The sequence below is a fragment of the Meriones unguiculatus genome, chromosome 6 (genome assembly GCF_030254825.1).
Source record: "Meriones unguiculatus strain TT.TT164.6M chromosome 6, Bangor_MerUng_6.1, whole genome shotgun sequence".
In the NCBI taxonomy this organism is placed as follows: domain Eukaryota; kingdom Metazoa; phylum Chordata; class Mammalia; order Rodentia; family Muridae; genus Meriones; species Meriones unguiculatus.
The window spans coordinates 123841700-123861455 of record NC_083354.1 but is presented as its reverse complement, the minus strand read 5'-3'; the positions used below and the strand labels follow the sequence as shown (position 1 = coordinate 123861455).

The 19756-nt window shown below is 48.7% G+C and overlaps 1 protein-coding gene across 1 annotated transcript; it reads right to left on the bottom strand.

The window, feature by feature from the left end:
* Positions 1–1508: 1508 nt before the first annotated feature.
* Positions 1509–19172, bottom strand: Gdf6 (growth differentiation factor 6). The gene is made up of 2 exons (XM_021652575.2): positions 18680–19172; positions 1509–4474 (listed from the first exon to the last, which is right to left on the bottom strand). The coding sequence occupies exons 1-2, from the start codon at positions 19059–19061 to the stop codon at positions 3525–3527; spliced, it is 1332 nt and encodes a 443-aa protein (XP_021508250.1). The 5' UTR covers positions 19062–19172; the 3' UTR covers positions 1509–3524.
* Between the last annotated feature and the right edge of the window lie 584 nt (positions 19173–19756).

The following is a 19756-nucleotide window of genomic DNA, read 5'->3' as shown; positions in this document are numbered from 1 at the left end:
CTATGGTAAGACCTTTCCCCAATAACAGAGACAAAACAGTTCATAGTTCGTTTTTTCATTACACAAAAATTCTCCTGTGACAGTGTCTCTGTTCATCCATGTATCATTAGTGACTAACTTGTTTACACATTGGATCATCTAATGTGTTGCCTAGAATTTATCACTATTGTTATTAATTATTCGGAGAAAATAAAAGGATGTAATATTTTTCTTAAAATGCAAATGTCTCTAACCCTAAAAACTAAGAAATTTCTATATTTTCAGATAATTAAATCATATTGTGTTTTTCCTAAGTTAAGGCATAAACTTTCTGATAGAGGGAAGAATGGTAGCTAAATTGTGCAGGAAGAAAAAGTGTAGTTGGGGCCTGTATATTGTAAGGCTTAGGGCTGGAATTAGGAAGTCAGGAAAATTGGGTTTTGTAATAGAAAGAGTGTAAAAAAGTGCAACAAATGCTCAGCTCTTTTGAGAAAGGCCTGCATGGGGGAAAGAGAAAGAGATCACTAGTTTCCCCAAGTGATTGTTTGCAAAATGCAGAAGACTAGCTGTGTCTTCAAAATTTCCAGTGTGGGCAAATAAAGCATTTGCAAAATGGTTAAGAATTTGAGGGAAAGTTATGAATTGATTCCACAGGGAAAAGTTTAAAACATCCCACTTGTACATAACCAACCTTCTGCTCCATCCACCAGCTGGCAGTCCTTTAACACTGGCTAACTACGCATTCTCTGGACACGTAGGTGGGGGGCCATTAGACAAGGAGAGCCTTAGGTTCTATAGTCCAAAAGACCGAGTTTAAATCTGAACAGCCACTGCTTAGCTAGATGGTCACTAGCATGCTTCTTGTTTTCTGCACCTCAAATACTGTTCTATAAAAGAGTTTAGGGTGATGCCTACCTGATGGAGTCTCTGGGTGATTTGAGATAACACAGGTTCAACAGCTCTCTGTTCCTGTTCCTGACTCTCAAACTTGAACTTATATAAAATTTCCCAAATGTGCAGAAAACAACAAGGACAAAAATACATGTACATACTGCCTGTGATACGTCATAGATGTAAGCAATAACAGTAGTTAAAGGAATGGAGCAGGGCCTAGGGATGCAACCAGCTGTAGAGCAGTTAGCTTAGCCGGTAGGAAGCCCTGGATTCAAGAAGAAACTAAGAGACACTCAAATTCCTACCTAGATTCTTGAGACCAGTGATGGGGCAGAGGTTTATCACCGTATTGACAGTTGGCCAGGATTTGGTTTTAATTTTATGAATTAAGAAAAAAAAATATGTAAGTGGTTATTGAACAGTTTGGAAGAAAAAATAATGGTCATAACAGTGGCATCTAAAACAATAAGTCTCTTCAAATTGTCTGGTACTGGAACAAAACACTGTGACTGATAGTTTCTTTAGAAAATGATTTCTATAGGTTCACATAAACCAGGCTGAGTTATTAAGGGGAAAATGAGTTTAATAAGACAGTATTAACCAGATTCCGTATCATCCAAGCAGGTATACTATAAAATTGTTTTGAATATTAATCAACCTCTGGTAACTTTAGTGTTGTCAAAGTTTGTATTATAGTGAGGTAGACAGTTTCCAAAACAAAAAACAAAAAACTCTCCATTAGACACACTTAAAATTTTGTAATAATATTTAAGAAAATGATAACATTATGAAAGAATGAAATATCTGATTAATGCTCAACTTTGTACAACTCGAATATAAACTTTTAAAATATTAGAAATTATAACATTTGAATGCATATAACTTTTTGTACATTAAGATGAATTGCAGGTTTTTTTCTTTGCACTTTCAGTCATCTTAAATAAACAAATATGTACAACCTTAACAGAACAACAGTGCATCCAAAGCAAATGTGCATTTCAGTCAGTTCTCCTGGCCAAGTCTTGTCTTCTTTCTCCTACCATTTTACATAGCCGTGTGTCAGCACCCCGGCCCGTTCCTGGACAGTGCGTAGTTCTCTGAACCAGATGAAGCAACAGACTTAGATGGGGAAAGAACGAGCCAGTTGCAGTAACCCAAAACATTCTATACTCATTACCCTGCCTTCCTCAGTTTAAACCTCTCCATAGGCAAAGATGGAGAAGCTTAGTTCCCAGAGACTCTGCCTGTTTCATGTTTGAAAATAATCTTGGCACAGACTGAGGGAAGGACCAAGGTTCTGACTGCCTGGGAACAGGTTATTTCCCTGTGTGCTCTCCTGCTTCCTGCTGGTTTCTTTCCTTGATGCCTGTACCCCAGTTTCCACCCCAAGCTCAGTGTAGCATTTGACGCTTCACAGTTTCTCATTACTCAGGTTTTAAAACACCACCTAACTGGTAATTACAATCTAAAACAATTCTCTAGGGGGAGCCCTGGGCTATTGCTGGCTGGTAATCTCTCAGGAATGTCAGAAAGAGGGGAGGGAACTTAAATTTTAAGAAACTTCAGAGGCAGAGGCTCCTGGCCCTTTCATCCTCTTTCCCTGCTTGGGGCCTGGCCCTTTATCTCCATCCTCCTGTGGGGCCCATCATCTCCCCTCCTGATGTAGCCCTTCCACTCTTTAGGTCCTTTTCTCCTCCTCCTCTTCCCTTCTTACCTTAATTATAGAGTTTCCACCCCTCACCATTTAAAAAAAAAAATCATTTTCGCCTTAGAAGGAAGTGCTGGAATTCTGGCAAATTCTGTTGAAAGAAATCAATGAGAACCAGACCTGACCAAGAGCTTTTGGGTGGGCTACCTCCAGCCTTGGGAAATGTACCTCCGTGTCACCCGGTCAGAGGTAGAGGCCTTGTGGTTTCTCATTATCCTTCACGGGGTTCCACACGGACTAATTCTTGTCATTCCAGCCATACCAACTCCTTTACCCCCACCAGCAACAGTAAAGGCATCCGGAGACCTGAGTCCAGGGCGGTGGCAGCTCCCAGTTCCCTGTGCTGGGAGAGGCTAGGACAGAGCCGATAAATTCACGGAAACGTAGGGAGGAAAGAAGGAGGCAGCTTGGGCTTCTCTCAGGGCAAGACCCTTTTCTATTCGCAGATCCCTTTGGCCAACTCCCCCTAATACTTCCTGTGCAGAAGCCGGGGACGCCAGCTGTGACGCGGCTGGAAAGACTCAAAAGACCGCACTCTCTCACACAGGTAGAGACAACCAGTCTGAAAACGTGGGAGAAAGCGATTGACACTTTCTCTCACCTCTGCCTTCCCGCGCGAACACTCGTGAACAGGTACCCATCTCCCCTCCCTCCTTCTCCCATCAAAACCAAGGAGACGCAAGAAGAAGAAGAAGAAAATCCAAAGCTGTAATGATAAAGAAAAGAAAGAATCCCTCTAGTCTTTCCAGAGTGGCCCACATGTGAAAGCCTTAGCTGGGTTGGCGGGTGGAGGCTGGTGAGAGGGCTGGGCCGCCTCCCCTCCCGCCGCGCCCCTGCTTTCCTGCGGTCCCGCACCTGTGGCCTCTTCCAGAGCAGCTCGGGCTCTCCCATCAGCAGTCAGGCCTCCCCCGCGGTCCCCGGCCCAGGCGGCGGGACGGCAGCGCTACCTGCAGCCGCAGGCCTCCACCACCATGTCCTCGTACTGCTTGTAAACCACGTTGTTGCCCGCGTCGATGTACAGGATGCTGATGGGAGTCAGTTTGGTGGGGACGCAGCAGCTGGGCGGGGTGGAGCCCGGGTCCATGGAGTTCATGAGCGTCTGGATGATGGCGTGGTTGGTGGGCTCCAGGTGCGAGCGCAGCGGAAAGTCGCACACGCCCTCGCAGTGATAGGCCTCGTACTCCAGAGGCGCGATAATCCAGTCGTCCCAGCCCAGCTCCTTGAAGTTCACGTGCAGCGGCTTCCTGCTGCAGCGCAGCCTGGACTTCTTGCCGTGGCGCTTGCCGTGGCGGCTGGCGAAGGCGGTGCGTCGCCGCCGGCGGCCGGGCGAGGGCAGCCAAGACCCGGCGTCTGGGGCGCCCGACGGCGCTGGCCATGACCCCTCGGCCCCCGCGGCCTCGGCCGAGCCTAGCTGCTCGCGCATCTCGGTGAACAGGTTCTTGCGCTGGGATCGGGTGAACACCACGAGCAAGGCGCGCTCCTGGGGCGGCCGCACCCTCCGGCCGAAGCCCAGACTCCGCAGGTCCAGAGGAGGCAGCTGCTGGGGACCCCTCCCGTGCGCCTCAGTCTCCCCGCCGTCCGGCTCGCCCCAGGCTGCTCTCAGCTCCAAGCACAGCTGCTTCCAGGGCTGAGAGCGCAGGCCCTGCCACACATCGAAGACTTCCCAGCCGGCCTGGCTTGGCCCCTGAGGATCCAGGGTCCTGGAGTCCAGCAGCAGCGGGGACAGACAGGGGAAGAGCTGAACGCGCAGCGGTCGGCCCGGTGGCCCCCAGGGCTTTGGGGGCGCCTGGCGATAAAGCCTCAGTTCTGCGCCCACCAGCTCTTCTTTGTCTGAGAGCGTGGACACATCAAACAAATACTTCTGTCTCCGGAGAGGAGTGTGCGAGAGATCGTCTGCGAGATAAAAAAAAAAAAAAAAAAAAAAAAAAAAAAAAAAAATTACAGTCAGTTTCACTTACCGGGAGATCAGCCGGTGCTCTTCGGCAGTCCCCAAGAGGAAGTGGGAAGGAGGGAAGGAGGGAAGGAGGGGGCAGGCTGCCAGAGAGTCCACTTTGGCCGCCCAACCACCCCAGGCTCACCGCCTGGACCATACACAGCCTGGGGAAGCACCACACCAGACTGGACTCCCGATCCTCATCTCGGCTGCTGCCTGGAACAGAAGTTTGTACTCCTGTAGGTGTCGGCCTCCCTGAGCTCCCGCTCAGCAGGCTGTGTAACCGCCCCTGCGCCCTTGTGGCCCCAAGTCTGGGCCAAGCTTCCCTAGTCTGTCTGACGATCACTGACGCCTCAAATGTTCCCCAAACCACCCTGATCCAAAACAGCCTCCCTGGGCCACGGTCGCAGGACCGTATCTTATTATCTTCCTGGCACTTGAGATTATCTACAATTATCCCTTCTATATTTGTCTTTCCCAATCACCGGGCACCCTCTACCAACCCATAAAAGGGAAGGCAAAGTCAAGTCCTTGCTGACCACGTCCCTAGAGCCCTGGATGATGCAGAATACAGGCAGGTCAATAGACGTGAAACTTGTAGAACAGTGATTTTCAATTTGTCTTTAAAAGTATCAGTGTCGGGTGCTGCTTGTCTAATTGAATCGAAATCTAAGAATAGAACCTGAGCGTGAGGCTTCTGTATGCTTGTGGTGACCCTCTTTCCTTCAGACTACAAAGTGATTTACAGCTACAGTCATTCTATAATCTCACTAGTACAGGGTCACATTGCTAACACCACACACACACACACACACACACACACACACACACACGTGCCCAGCCTGCAGTGTTGCTGGGACATTTTAGGCCCAGCACGATGCGGACAGAACGAAGAGTTACTGTGTCATTTCTCTCTTTCTTTCCAAGTCTTTGTCTTCCTTACAACAAATAAAAGAGTGATACAGCTTTCAGAAGTGGAGACAGGAGGATGACCAAACTAGCACACCAGACTCATACCTAATGAGATCTTCTGGTACATGGGAAATAGGCATTCCTGGAAAGAGAAAACCTCTGCCAGGGATACCTAGACACAGGCAGAAACATTCCCCACCCCTTTTCCCACCATCCAATCTGATATTCTGTTTCACGGTGAATGTAACTAAGATTCATTTCTTAGTTACAAGTGAGAAAAAGAAATTTGTGACATGTACAGATTGGCAGACTTTAAAATTTTCAAGGCAAATTCTTTAGGAGGAAGAGAAAAATGACACCCCTCCCTTTTTTTGACACATTTGTGCATGCAGCCAACATCACTTCAACGTGCAAGGCGGAAAGTTAAGCAGATTTTCCTGGGCTGCCTTCCCATAAAATGTTTACAACCCAGCAAATACAAAAATCCCCAAAGCCCCCTGCTTTCCCCAGAAGCTAGTAAAGTTTGGGTCGATTTCAGTAGTAAAAGTATGGCTGGGTTCAGTCGGACCCTCACTGCCTATCCAGATGTAGCCTGGGGACACATAGCCCATGGACACTGGCTCTGGAACCTCATCCACACCCAGCCAGCACTCTGCTAATTGCTGGCCCACTGCCTCTAAGGTACAAGCCTGCACCTGAGATAGAGCTGTGAGAAGGGTCAGAGAGATGAAAAGGAGAAAAACTGCCACAGGAAGTTGATTTATGGAAGTCAAGATCTTCAAATCAATGGGGGAGGGGGGAGTACAACACACTTTATTTTCCTTCATAGAAAGCTGTGTTTAACAATGGTGCTTAGCCACTACCCAGATCTTTGTACTTGTCACCTTAGGCTTCACTTCCTCTTTCTCTTTCTCTTACCAGTTTAGGCTGGGATGAGAAAGACAAACTGCAGATACATGCTTTCCCCCTAAATGTTGTGAGGGCTGGCATAATTCTAACCTTGGCTCCACTGAACAGTTCGATAGGGTAGGTGGATACTGTTCCCATTTCTATGGTGGCAAAAGCAAGGTTTGGGAAAATTAGTTACCTAAAATTACCTAAAAGAAGTTGAAAATTAGTTACCTAAAAGAAGTTCCAAAGCTTGAGAGGTGAGCAGTGAGTCCCATTGCCTTTGCACTGTAGGCCAGATATGGAAGTCTAGAAGCAAGCAAGAATGGCTGAGAGCTAAAGGAAGGAGGATACAGACCAAGCTGTATGTGTAGAGGTTTGGGTAATAAATGCTGGCCTCTTTGGGGAAATAATTTCCATCTCTGTTTTCATAATTTTATATACTTGGTTGTTGGCTAGAGAACATAGGCAGATATAAAGAGCAACAATTCATTTATCTATCTTTCCTGCAACATGGAAAGATCATCCTTCTTTTCTTTTTTCTTCTTTTTTTTGGCTTTTTTTTTTTTTCAGGGGGAGGGCAAAGTTTGAGACAGGGTTTCTCTGTGTAGCCCTGGCTGTCCTAAAACTCACTCTGTAGACCAGGCTGGCCTTGAAATTGCAAAGATCCTCCTGTCTCTTCCTCCCAAGATCTGAGAATTAAAGATATGCACCACCACAGCCTGGTTAGTCTACAGAGCTGAATCAAGCTGTGACAAGCATCTTATAGAGAAAGGCTCTTGTGGATTCTTCAATCCTAACTTGTCTGGTGACCTGCTTTGCAAGACTATCCTATCCATATTACTATTCTAAGATGCAAGAAAGAATGCAAATATGGCCTCCATATGTTCCCCTTTCTTCCTGTGCTATTCTTCCTCATGATTGGATGAGTCCTACTCGGATACTTACAGCCACCCCAGTCCGCACGTCACAGCATCTCAGATAAACATACTCATGAGTGGTGTGATCCACTCCTGAGAAGATGGGTTGGTAAAGAAGCCATTGAACTGAGGTAAAGGCCAGAATTCTGTGGTCCAGAAACCTATAGTGGCCATTAACACACACACACACACACACACACACACACACACACACAGCCCAAATACCAAACAACCAAAACAACCTAGCCTCATGAATAGCTCATAGGAACTTGTTAGAGACAGACATTATCTCAGGTTCCAGAAACTGAAGGGGCTGCCTTTCTAGGAACATCTGGATGATGTTCAGCAACTCACTCTGAGAAAACCACTGACCCAGATGCGCATTGGGTTTCCCATCAAGAGGGGAAAAGAATGACAGCAGTAGGGACAAAGCAAAGCACCTAAGTCCAGGGCATGATCCAAGACACTTCCACCAGACCATGTCACCATCTTCCTCAGCTCCTTCTAGTCCACATAAACACTTACTTTTTTTTTTAATGATTTCATCCAGATGACTTCTCAGCATGTCTGCAGAGCCTCTAACTCCTAAGCAGAGGACCCAAGAAGGTAGTTGCTCTCTACAGATCCCATCCAGAGCACATTCCCCACATGTTTGGACCTGCTTTGGAGCCCTATGCAGCAAAGACATAGACAGGAAGGGGCATACCATAGGTGTGGAATGTAGAGACCACCATGTAAGCACAGTTACAAACTCCTGCAAACACTTTACCAGCTGACCTGGCAACCCAAAGCCTGGCCCAGCTGCCACGGGTCACCCGTGGCCAGCAAGCTAGCCCTTTGCAAGGCCTTGCACAACCCTTGCCTCCTACCAAGTCTTCTGTAAATATGGATGATGTCAGAAGATGACTCCCTCCCTGTATAAATGTGCACTGTGGGCTTCAAAAGCTATGGCACTTTCTCATAACCATCCCAAAGTCATCCTGAAAATGATGTCCCTGCTTTGGGCTCTTTAAATTCAGAAGTGATCAGTATTCATCATAAAAGGCTTCTGTTTGGATCAAAGTAATTTGTTACAGCCAGGCTTGCCCGTCACTCAACTGAGGTCTCTGAGAATGGGACTCATAACCCTCTCAAGACACAACTGTAGGGGTTTCTTTTTTCTTTTCCCTTTTTGTCTGAAAGATGAGTAGAGAAAAGAGCAGGAAGAAAAGAGGGAGAGGTTACCACAGGCATATCTGAAGAAAATCCTTGGCAAGTAAAAAATTGGCAAAATACAGTAATATGGGCAAGCCTCATGCTGACACTTCTGGTGGGGGGGGGGGTCTTTGTTTTGTTTGTTTTTCTAACTGTTTATTAAAAACTCTTATGTAGTCATGGCTAGAGTGAAACTCTCTCACCTTTCCCTTTTTTTTTTTTTTTTTCCTGAATTACATCATCCAGAGCTCCTAGTTCCAGAAGTTCTAAAAATTAAAATAGAAGGCAGGTATTGATAAAAAGATGTGTCTCAGTCAGAATAAATATAAATTAAGAAGATTAGGCTTTTAATTGAAGAAGAAAGATAAGGAGCAATAATGGAAACTGACTTTCTTAGAAAAGCAAGTTTGGGCTAAGGTGGGCACAGCAAATAGCCGAAGGACTCCAGAGGCAAACACTGAAGTGGAGAGGAAAGGATGGGTGAGAGAGCCCACAGACAGTCTATGCTTAGGATACAAAGAGGCTATCCCAACAGTACCCTTGAGCTATTTCTTCCTAAGGGCTTGCTTCCCACCAGCCCTCATAAAGTTTCTAAAAAGCTGAGACTTGCCTAGGGGACTGGACCAGAACTGTTTTCCCAAGACATCACTGGGATCTTATACAGCTGAGGTCCCTCTTGAGGATTCATGTTGGATTTGGTTTTTCCAGTGCCTAGAAATAAGAGTGATTTCAAAAAATCCAGCAGATCCATTTACACAATGATTGGTTTCTTGTCCTCTAAATTAAAGGATACTCGCTGGATGGATGCTGGTCAGACTCCAACAAACTCCTCCATCTGTCTGGTCATGTCTCCTGGATCTTGAGAGGCACAGAATCTGTAGGTAGTATACAGCTCAGAAATCTCAGAACATGTGACCTTTCTCACTCACAAACTCTAAGTAAGATTAGGCTGTGGGGTGCAAAGATAAACCATCATCTTTGCAAAGAACACTCCAGAACGTTTTGAGACTAAGCCTCTTTTGTGGCCCCCAACTTATTGCAGACCCAGAAGCAGTTCTGGGTGCTAACTGTATACTGCCTTTGAGCAAGGCTCCTGGACTCAGAGCTTCAGTGGCCTCTCTCAGATCCCCTCACCAAGCATTCAAGCTCTGTTCCACTGCTACATTCGTCTACAGGGAAGAAACTTCAGAACGCCAAGACTTAGCTTAACATCTGGCAACTCGGAAGAGATCATACTAGATCACACAAGAGAAACCTCCAGCTCTTAGGACTCCTCGACACAGGTCCTGATTGTGCAGTGGAAAGGGAAGGAAGAAGGAAGCCACCACTCACTGTTTGGTCCTAGATGTGATCAACACTTGGCTGGGCTGCAGTTTCCCCAGCATGGGTCACCCTGTTCTTTACTAGATGGAAAACTTCCAAGCTTGGACTTCATGGATGTGTCTGGAGCCACTTCTGAGGGGTCTCAAATCCATCACCATCCTGAATGGTCAAGACTCTTTCAAGTTAGAATCTTCTAGGAGTTCTCCAAAAGTCCCTCCCTATGGGGTGCAAAGGCCTATGGGGGCAATCTATGCATGGGCTAGTTACTTTGCCTCTAGGATACAAGTACCTCCTGAGCAATGAGATTCCATCTTTTCAAACTCTGTCCCTCTGCTGAGCATTCTCATTAAGAAAATATCTTAGGGGCAAGCAACACAGTTCCCCTGAATGTTCTTCCTTGACCCCAGAACTGTTGTAGAACACCCAGAAGAATGTTTGTATCAGCAGACACTGATGTAGTGCTTACTATGTTCTGGGAAAAACCTAAATCCTTAATTTATGTGATCCTCACAGCAACCTGTGAGCTGATGGTTACACATCGTGTGTATGTGTCTGTCTGTGTGTGTGTGTGTGTGTGTACATAAATGTTAGGATTCCACATTGTGCCCCATAAATACACATAAATATTGGGTCAACTAAAAAGTAAAAATATGTGTTTTTCAAAAACCACCAGAGAGGAGAAGAGATAAGCAGAAGAGGGTAATGCCTTGAGTATAAGATAAATATTCCATGTTTTCTCCATTTGTGGAATTTATGGAAATGTATGTGTGACATGGAAACTGAAAGAGGACTATATGGAGGAAGGGGACCAGTTGGAAACATAGGACAAAGGAAAAAAGTATAAACAAAGTGCAATGAGACATACATGAAGTTGTCATAGTGAGCCCATGAGCCCAAGATTCTGTAGAGTAGAATAAGGTATTGTAATAAATGAAAACCTAAGGAGCTTCACAGTAAATGGTGGAGCTAGCAATTTGGCTCCTGTACTTGGGTCACCACCTTCTGCATGATGGGAACTCTGATAAGCTTCTAGTTCTTCACTGATCATTCTAGGAAGGAGGGAGGGCTTAGGTACTTGGTCTCCAAGAGCTGTTCATTTCCCAAGCAGTATAGCTGAAAAGATTTCCAATACTATGACGTTTGGAAGACAGTATCCAAAACATCTTGTTTCTCTTCTACAAAGTGGAGATAGTGATGCCAGCTGATTGGGTCATGGATGTGGACAAAATATGAGATATGAGTAGATGTTGTATAATGGTTAATTGCTACCAACACTGTGGAATGAGCATGGTCATTTAAAGTCTAAAAGACGAAGCTTATTCCAGTCCTTATCTGTGACTTAGTATTGATCACATGACTTCCCAGACTCATCTGCCTCCATCTACAGAGTAGGAGAATCACCTGTAGATCTGGCAGGATTGTTGTAACAGTCAGAATCAGGGTACATCACATGGCACATGGAAACTTATAGTCAACCTTATTACAGTTATCTACATTTTGGTAGGAAGAGATTTATCTGTCATTATCTTGGCCTCTTTGGAGAGTCAGGGTCCCTTTTCTTTCCACTAGATGTCTAGGAGTCTAGGAGAAACATTGTTGGGTAACATGGGTAGAAAATAAGAGGAACCTCTGACTCCTGCCCATTGGAGTTCCAGTGACAATCAAGGCTTCTGCAAGAGTAGGCTGGAAATGTATTAGAGTGACCCTTCTCAGCCTTTTTCACATCATTTACACTACCACTGTCTTTCCCACAATGCCAGATGACCAGTGCCCTCCATTTGAGCCTCATTAAAGTGTGAACCATTCTGGTAAGTCTCCACCTGGCAGTAAGGCAGTATTAGCCTGTGGATTAGCCCATAAGTCTCCATGACTGGGCAAGTGAAGCCCCTAGGAGGAGCCTGGACCTCCTTTCTGTTCTCTTTGGTATGCTTTGTAGGGTGTGATCTGTCCACAGAACCAGTCATGGGTAGTAAGAGAAGGCTATTTCCTATTTGTACCTGGAAAAACAAACAAACAAAAAAAAAACTTATTTCCATGTTAAGGGAAGAAGGCATAGAAATGACCACCTGGAGATGTTATTCAGTTGCTACTGCTGACAATGTGGCTCCATTTATCTGGAATAAGATCACTCTGGTGGCTCTGTGGGGATGTACTTCCTGTCCCCACTAAATGGTCTAGCTTCTCAGAGTCTCTTGACTTCATTGGTGCCTTCACTGACAATTTGCCCTGTGCTTCAGTTTCGTTGTTGTTGTTTCCCCTTCCAATTCCCTAAATGACCTGGGAACTGTTCATGGGACTGTTTTTTGTTTTTGTTTGTTCTTCTGTGTGGTGGAGCCATGCCTTCCTTCCCACATGAACCTGGGTCTTGAAGGCTCCTTGGTTGAAGGTCTGATTGCCTGCCTGCACCCTGCAGAGTGAAGCTCAGAAGGGAAGCTTGCTCTCACCTGACTGAAACTGCATCATTGATCCTCAGCCCAGCCTTAAATTGTGGGAAACTCCAAACTCAGTCTTGCTAATTTCTGGACAGCTAGAAAGTCTAAGAGCCAGCTCCTCTTGAATCCAGCCAACAGAAGCCTAGCTGTTGGAGCTAAGTTCTTAAAACCTCTTGTGGTCACAGACTTTGTTGGGGAGACAGGGACTAACCAAGATCCAAGAAACTTGCCCTGATATTTGTCTTTGCACCTGGGTCTTAACTTGGACTCCCAATCACAGCAGCTTAAATCTTGATTTAACCACATATAACTGATCAAAATGAAATGAATTTGCAGCCAACTCTCCCAGCTCCCACCCCTTCCCCTGTGGCAGTAGGGGTAGCTGATGCCAAGGGGGCCCAAAACTGCACCTCTTTTCTAAGGACCAGCACCAAGATGTTTTGTTGGAGATGGCTTTTCCTGCAGTGTAAAGGACTGAATCTACAGAAAGCTAAGTGGGAGATACCACATCTCCAGGTAATAGTTAGTGACGGGGTGCATGAGTCTTAACGCCCTCCTGGAGTTTGTAACTGGACCACATCAGCTCCAAAATAGAGAGATAAGTGGATGTTTTATGTACCTTCTCTTCTAACTAACCCTGTAGTTGCAGGAGAAGGCAAAGTTTCCAAGAGACACAAGATGGTAGCTAGACTTTTGTGTTCCCATTTCCCAAGCCTTTTGCTTTGGAGAAGTCTCCTTAATATTCTCTAATGTACTGCGCCAAGTGCAGTCTCTGAAGAAGGAATTCCTCCAAGTGGCTCCTCTTGCTCTCACTTCAACGGTGTAGCAAATGAGATCCTGGGTGTCAGCTCCAGGCCACAGTTTTTCAGGTTTCTTCCCCATCAAACTCGCAAGCCTGGTCTACTGGGAAGTGGTCAGCAGCTGGACCACTTATCTCCCTTAGGAGATTGTTTTGCAAATGTGAATACTGCTTCTTCTTGCCCTGTTCCTGCCTTCTGCCCCTCTCCTCAATCTCAGGGGCACTTCTGTTGCCAGAACACCCCCCTTCCCTGCTCTTGTACAGCCCACTCTGATTGTAAGCTTTGCCCTGCCCCAGACGCCAGCCTCTAAAGACACAGCCAGAGAGCTTCTCCACGGCAGGTAGCATCCAGTTTTGTTTTGGTTTTTTTTTTACTTTCCGCAGTCCCTCTTCGACAAGTGGACCTAATTCTCCACCCTGGGCAGTACTGATTGGTGTACCTGAAAACAGAAGGCGACCTGAAACCTATTAGGGCAATGGAGACCTATTTAATTACAGTAAGCAGAAGACAGCATTTAACCCAAATTCAATTTAAAAGTAAACATACAAAGTTTAGATTGGGAGTGTCAAAGGATCCATGGGATTTGGGTCATTCTTCCTTCCCACTTCCCATGCCAAAAGGGCTGTTTCCTGACCCCACAAGATCTTAGTTGATGCTGAATTATTCAGTAGCAGAGGAGTTATTGAACTCATACATTTTATTGTTTTCAAAAGTACCTAGAAGCTACGGTTGAATCCCTCAAGATTGGTTGATGAAAGCAGAAGTCTGTCAGAAAGCAAAGCTTCCTTTATCTGCCACATTTCTATCAATCGCCCCCACAAACACACGGCCCCCGGAAGATGTCTGACATGGAAAAGGTGTGCTATGGCATTACAGGGGGAAACAGATTGCACTAAAGTTCCTTTCCATGCAAGACCCGAATTCCCTGCTCCCAGAGGACTCAGGGACACTGGTACTCTCTAGTCAGAATGGTTTGGGTCCTGATTCATTTAGGAAAGGGAGAATTCACAAAACCTAAAGGGTACATGGCTCAGATAAATTTTTTCTTAATGTGCAGAAACGAAGGAGGTGTTTGAGCACATTTTTTCTTCCCCATCCCCCACCAGAGACTGCACCCTGGGCAAAAGCCCAAAAGCGCCAGAGTCTCCAGAGAAGAGGGTAGCCTTTGATGTTCTCAGATAAGCCTTTCTGGCTCAGAATCCTCCTGCACCCTGCACTCTGGCTGCACAATATTCTAGGTCTTTTTCAGCATCTTGCTTTTTCTTTTTGTCACTTTTAAGGACCCAAAGACAGGAACTGGTTTTGAGCTATAAGCTTATGGGTTTGGGGGATTGGGCTGCTCTTAAATATACCTGAATCATTCCAACCAGGAGAGTGGGACACACTTTGGGATTTAAGACTTCCTTGATCTACCCAGGTCTCTTCCCCAGGACCTTCGGGCTAACCCAGCCTGAACCACAAAGCTAGCTCTGTACCCAGTACTCTGCCTGCACCCCTCACACATACACACATGTACATGCACACACTCGCACGCTTAGCAAGCCCCTTCCAAGGCTGTTCTCTCTTTCCGGGGAAATAAAGCCTAGATTGGAACCTTCTGCCCAGCTTCCTCACTTGGCCGTCTGGTATGAATTAGTGTTTTTTATAAGGGACTCAAACAAATCGAATACAAGGTCACCAAATAATTAACAGTTGCGAATTCCCTCCGACCCCATTAAAATACTTCCCTGCTTATATTTCATTTTCCGTTTGCCAATGACAACAGGGTCCAGGCAAAAGTGCTAGCGCTGCTGTGTTGACTCCACGCAGAAGCCCACTACTCTGCGTAAACACGATATAACGGGCAAACTTCGATAGCAGGAGACTATGAAGCTCTAGAATGCCCTCCTCTCTCCAAAGCCTGTGCCCCTGGCATACTCCTGCCTCCCTGTAATCTCTGAGCTGAAGATAAAGAGACCAACTAAACAGCCCACAACAGACTCTCCAGGACTCGCCTCTACTGGTACCCAGCTCCTCAGGATGCTTCCCTCTCCTCTTTGTTATCTGTTCTTCGCTGTCTTCTTTTTGTAAGCAGGCACACAACAACAACAGCAACTGTTCTTACTTCAAAGTCTCAGGGAAATCTAATCCACTGAAGCAATCTTAGACTCAAGTTGCCCCTTTCCCTCATCTTTGAATCCTTAAGAGCTTTTTTTTTTTTTTTTAAATTATTTGGCACTTACCACATAAACTGCGAGTCAGGCTCTCTCTGCTTTTCTCTTCTGTCTCTTCTCTAGTCTTGGCTTTTCTCTACCTTCCATCCTAATTGTCCGCCTTTCCCAGACCCCAGGAGAGGGAGTTCAGAGCCCCTGAACTCCAACCTGGTCTATGCTGACCCTACAGTCTCAGTTCCCCACCAACACACAAACACAATTTCTTAACTCTGCTTATGAAAAACAACTTTTGAGGTGCAACATGTAAAAAGAACATTCATAAAGTAGTTTTATCTCTACTAACTAAATACAAGAGGAAGCCGGGCACAAAACATATTCAGACCGTTGCATCCAGTGTTTTGTGAGAACCACTGACTGGGTCTGTGAGTACCACAGAAGAACATCAAGCCAAAAAGATCTCACTTTTCTTTATTTGTTATTTTGCTTCTGTATCTCACCACAGTTCTTAGAAACCTTGTCCTTACCCTATCCACACACACAGTGTCCTGGATTATCCTTCAGTGTCTAGATTCTCCCACCAGACCCACCTCTCAGTAGTGTGACCTTGAGCAACTTAATTTCTCTGTCTTCCCTAATCCAGCTCCAAAGCAATGCAGCAGCGGTAGCCAAGAATTAAATGAGCCCATTCATGTCATAGCTTTTAGCACAGTACTTGGCCCACAGTAAAAGGTCAATCCGTCTTGGCTACTGTTATTTACCCTTCCAGGGAGTTTTCAGAGCTTTCAGTAAGGACAGATGGGTCAGGGAGCAACAGTCTGGACAGTACAGAAGGCCAGCGGTGTCTCTGCGGAGCCACCGCTCTCTTCACTCATTCGGCTTATTACTGCCCTCTCGTTCTCAAACACCAGCTTCAGGTATAACTTTCAAATTCCTAGGTAAGCAAGAACTTTAACCAATTCTCTGCGAGCTTAGTGAACCGGCTTCGAAGCTCCTCCCCTAGCGGGACCCTGGCTCTTCAGATCCCAGCCTACCACTCTGGGGCGATTTAAACCTCCCCTAGGCAAGGCGCCAACTTAGCACGACAGGCTCAGCTCCTGGCTGTCCCTTTTCTTTTTGCCTGCCCACTCAGGGGTTGGGGGAGGGGATGCTGAGGAGTTTGGCACGTTAAGAGCCCCCCTCCCCCGCGCGTGAGAGGGGCGGAAGTCCTCGCCAGAAGCTGGGGATGCGCGGTTAGTGGGTCCCTTCCATCACGGGAGACTAGACACCGTTTGATGTGTTATGACATGAACCCTCAATTAGATCGCTGGGTCGAAACACTCCAATCAGGGGCCCAATGCTAAGCAAGCCCCGGAAGGTCCAAGGCGAGGTCACCAGCGGTGACACATCAAATCAAGATCAGTGAGAGGGAAAGTGAGGTTTTCCCTTCATCAAGCTGGGGCTGCAGCCGGCAATACAGCCCCTCCTCCGCGCACCCCTCCGGACCCACTGCGCACCCGCCTCCCCCGAGCTCCTTTACACCCGCAAGCGCGCGGCTTGAGGCTAGCATCACAGCCTTCCAAGTGTCCCAGCAGCCCCCTTACAGTTTCCTTCCACCTCGGAGGGTGAGGAAGAGACGGGATCTGGCAGCCCTCTCCCCAACACATTCTGAGGTCGACTCCACAGTCCTGCTGGCGTCCTGACCAGGACGAGGGAGGGAATAGGGTTCCTCCACCCTACTCCAAACCCCATCCTATCCTGTGCTCGAGGAGCCTGGGGGCTCCTAGCTCGATGCCTAAGCTTCAGGGTGTGTGGGCGCCGCAGAGCAAACAAGGGCTGAAGGGCGCTATGCAAGGGGTGGGGTAGGAAGCTTCTCACGCTTCCCTAAATTTCAAAGTCCTCTATAGATACCTTGGAACGAATGGCCCACAATGTTTCTTGGTCCTGTGCCAACCCTTAGGGAGTAGTGAACCAATAAGGGCGTCTGTCCGGGACACCCACACCCGGGAGAGCTTGTCACTTCCCAGGAAAAGAAAAGAGTACCCAATTGCCTGCCAGCCTAGGCCTCTAGGATTTCTTCCCTTGGAGCACTATTCCCTGACCTTCCATCACCTCTCCTTTGGCGAAGGTATCAGAGACGCTAGGAGGTGAACAGAAAAGTTGCAGAGAGAGAAACTGCGATGCGAGGCGGTAGGGAGAAGTTGGCGCTGCGTTGGAGTACTTGGGTCCAAGACCTAGCAGCAGCAATCAAGGCGAAGAAGCCACGTGTCTTTGTGAAGGTGACTTTACTGTTCCTAAAATCATCATAAAATACGGCGGCGTTAATTTGCCGCCGGGACCTTTCAGCAGCTCGTAACCCAGCTGACCTCGTGTTGCAGCTGCGTACCTGGCTGGGCCAGAACCTTGGCTGAGAAGAAAGGCAACGTCCACCCGAGGTTGGAGACTGAATCTGACTTGGGGCGGGTGGGGGCGGGGGACACCAGCCTACTGTGGAAAACCGAGGTAGGTAGACTTAGCTGAGCAGTTCCCTCTGCCCAGTCCCGGGGACTCTTGGGTTTCTGGGCACTTTCAGTGACCCTGAACATGCCGGTGGGAGCTAAGTCTGGGAGTATGGGGAGTGGACGGCTGCCTTAGCAGCCTCTACCATCTCTACACTTCCCTCTCCGCCCACCTTCCTTTCTGTTCTCTCTCCTCCTTTCCTGCTTTTTCTTTGGATATTTTTTTCTCTCTAGGAGGCGGGGAACTTTCCTCGATATTGACCATGCTGGGGATCAGGGAGGACAGCAAGAGGGGGAAGCCCAGAATCTGAGGACACCCTAGCATCCTCTCTGGCGCAGGCGATGAGGGTCGGGTCCTCTAGAATAGTCAGAGGAGCGGCTATGGCTGAGAACTTCGAGGCCCAACAACCGCGCACTTTTAGCGTCCCTGTTTCTGCCCATCCCTTGGACTGTGGCTTGAGAACTATCAGATCTGCGATGCTAGAGAAAGAGGGAGGCGGGAACGGTCTCAGAAGGCACCGGGTGCCCACCTGGCTGACGTCCCCCACACCCTGCGCAGGGCTCCAGGAGAATCTTCAGGACCACTGGATCAAGGCATGCCTGACACAGATCCTAGACTCGCTGTCTCGACCTCCTACTTTATGCTGGCTTTTCCTCGAGAGACGGAGGCTCCGGGAGACTTTCTAAAGCCCTCACAGGTGATCTAGGGCCGGCAGCCCCCACAAGCTTAGGCCACAGGGTCCCTCAGTCCTCAGTTCTTTCTCTGACCCGTCTCCATCTCCCACCACTTCTCTTTCTCCTGTTACCAGACCACTGACCACCACGAAGCTTTCCACAAAAGAGGAGAAAACAAGGAAGGAAAAGGGAGAAAGTAGGGGAGGGTTGCAGACTGGAGCGAAAGCTGCAGCTGCGCTCAGAATTTGGGGCTCGAGAAAAGGGGGGAAAAAAGGAGGAGAGGTGTCCAGAATGGGAAGGGAATTCACAAAACAGCCTCCTGCCAGAGTCCGGGCAGCGCTCTAGCTGAGGGGCTCCAACGGGAGAGGAGTCGGGCGCTTTCATCCCCACTTACCCAGTCCTCTGTCTACAAAGCTAGTGATGGTGTTAGCGGACTTGGAAGACTGAAAAAAGCTGGCGTTGATGCCCAGCTTCTCGGCAATGGAGTAAGTCCTGTAGATGGACAGCATGTACTCGTGAGGCACCACGCGCAGTCCCCTGCCCGGCGGCTCCTGCCCCCGAGACGGTCCAGGCGGCTGGTGCTCCTGGGGCGTCCGGCCCTCGGCGCTGTCTCGTGGAGTCCGCGGCATCTTCCCCTCTCTGCGGCTCCTCACGTCCTTGGCGGAGTCCAGTTCGGCGGAGGAGGACGAGGAGATGGAAGCCTGCTGGAAACCCGGCAAATCCCAGAGGAAGCTGATGAGGAAGATCGCCCAGAGCAGGACCCTAGGAGTGTCCATGGCGAGCCGAGGGGCCGAGTTCCTCCGAGAGGCGGAGGCGACAGCGGCAGCTGCGCCGGGCGCGAAAGGCCACGGAGCGGGCTGGACAGCGGCGGGGGCCGCGGTGCTCCCTCCGGCAGACTCCGAGTGCGGGGAGCCGGGTAGCAGCTACCCAAACCCAGGCCCTGCCACGCCCCCTCCCGCCCCTCGCCGGGAGGGGGGGACGGGAGAGGGGAGGGAGAGTGGCGCGGCGGGGAGGGGGAGGCGGCGGGCGGTGCGGGCGGGAGGTGCGGGGTGGGTGGGGGGCGGAGGGGGGTTGGGGTGAGGGGCGGCGAGGCTCAGCGCCCCCACCTCCACCCCCGCGGGACGCGTGCGGGGCGAGAGCTGCGAGCGCCCGGCGGCGGGGGTGGGATGGGGGCGGGATGCGAGCACTGGGCTCCGGAGCGAGGGCTCGCACCCCGCGCTCGGGGCGGGCGGGCGAGGGCGGAGAGGCCAACCCTCCGCGGCCCCGCCAGCCGCCCGTACTTTCTCGGTAGCCGGAGTTGGTGCGGAGAGGGCAGCTCCTGCGGCAGGCTGCTGCGCGCTGCGTCCCCGCGCTGGTACCTCCTCTCCTCCTCCCCCCGGGGCTCAGTCGTGAGCCCGGGCAGCCAGGCACATGGGCCGGTCCTCCGCGGCCCCCATTCTCTCGCTAGGATGCAGCTTTCCACCCAGATCCG

Excerpts from the sequence above, each read along its gene's own strand:
- Gdf6 (XM_021652575.2), bottom strand. The coding sequence starts at position 19,061 with ATGGACACTCCTAGGGTCCTGCTCTGGGCGATCTTCCTCATCAGCTTC. Across the intron at positions 4,475-18,679 it reads CTTTGTAGACAGAGGACTGG|ACGATCTCTCGCACACTCCT; the intron begins GTAAGTGGGGAT and ends TTTATCTCGCAG.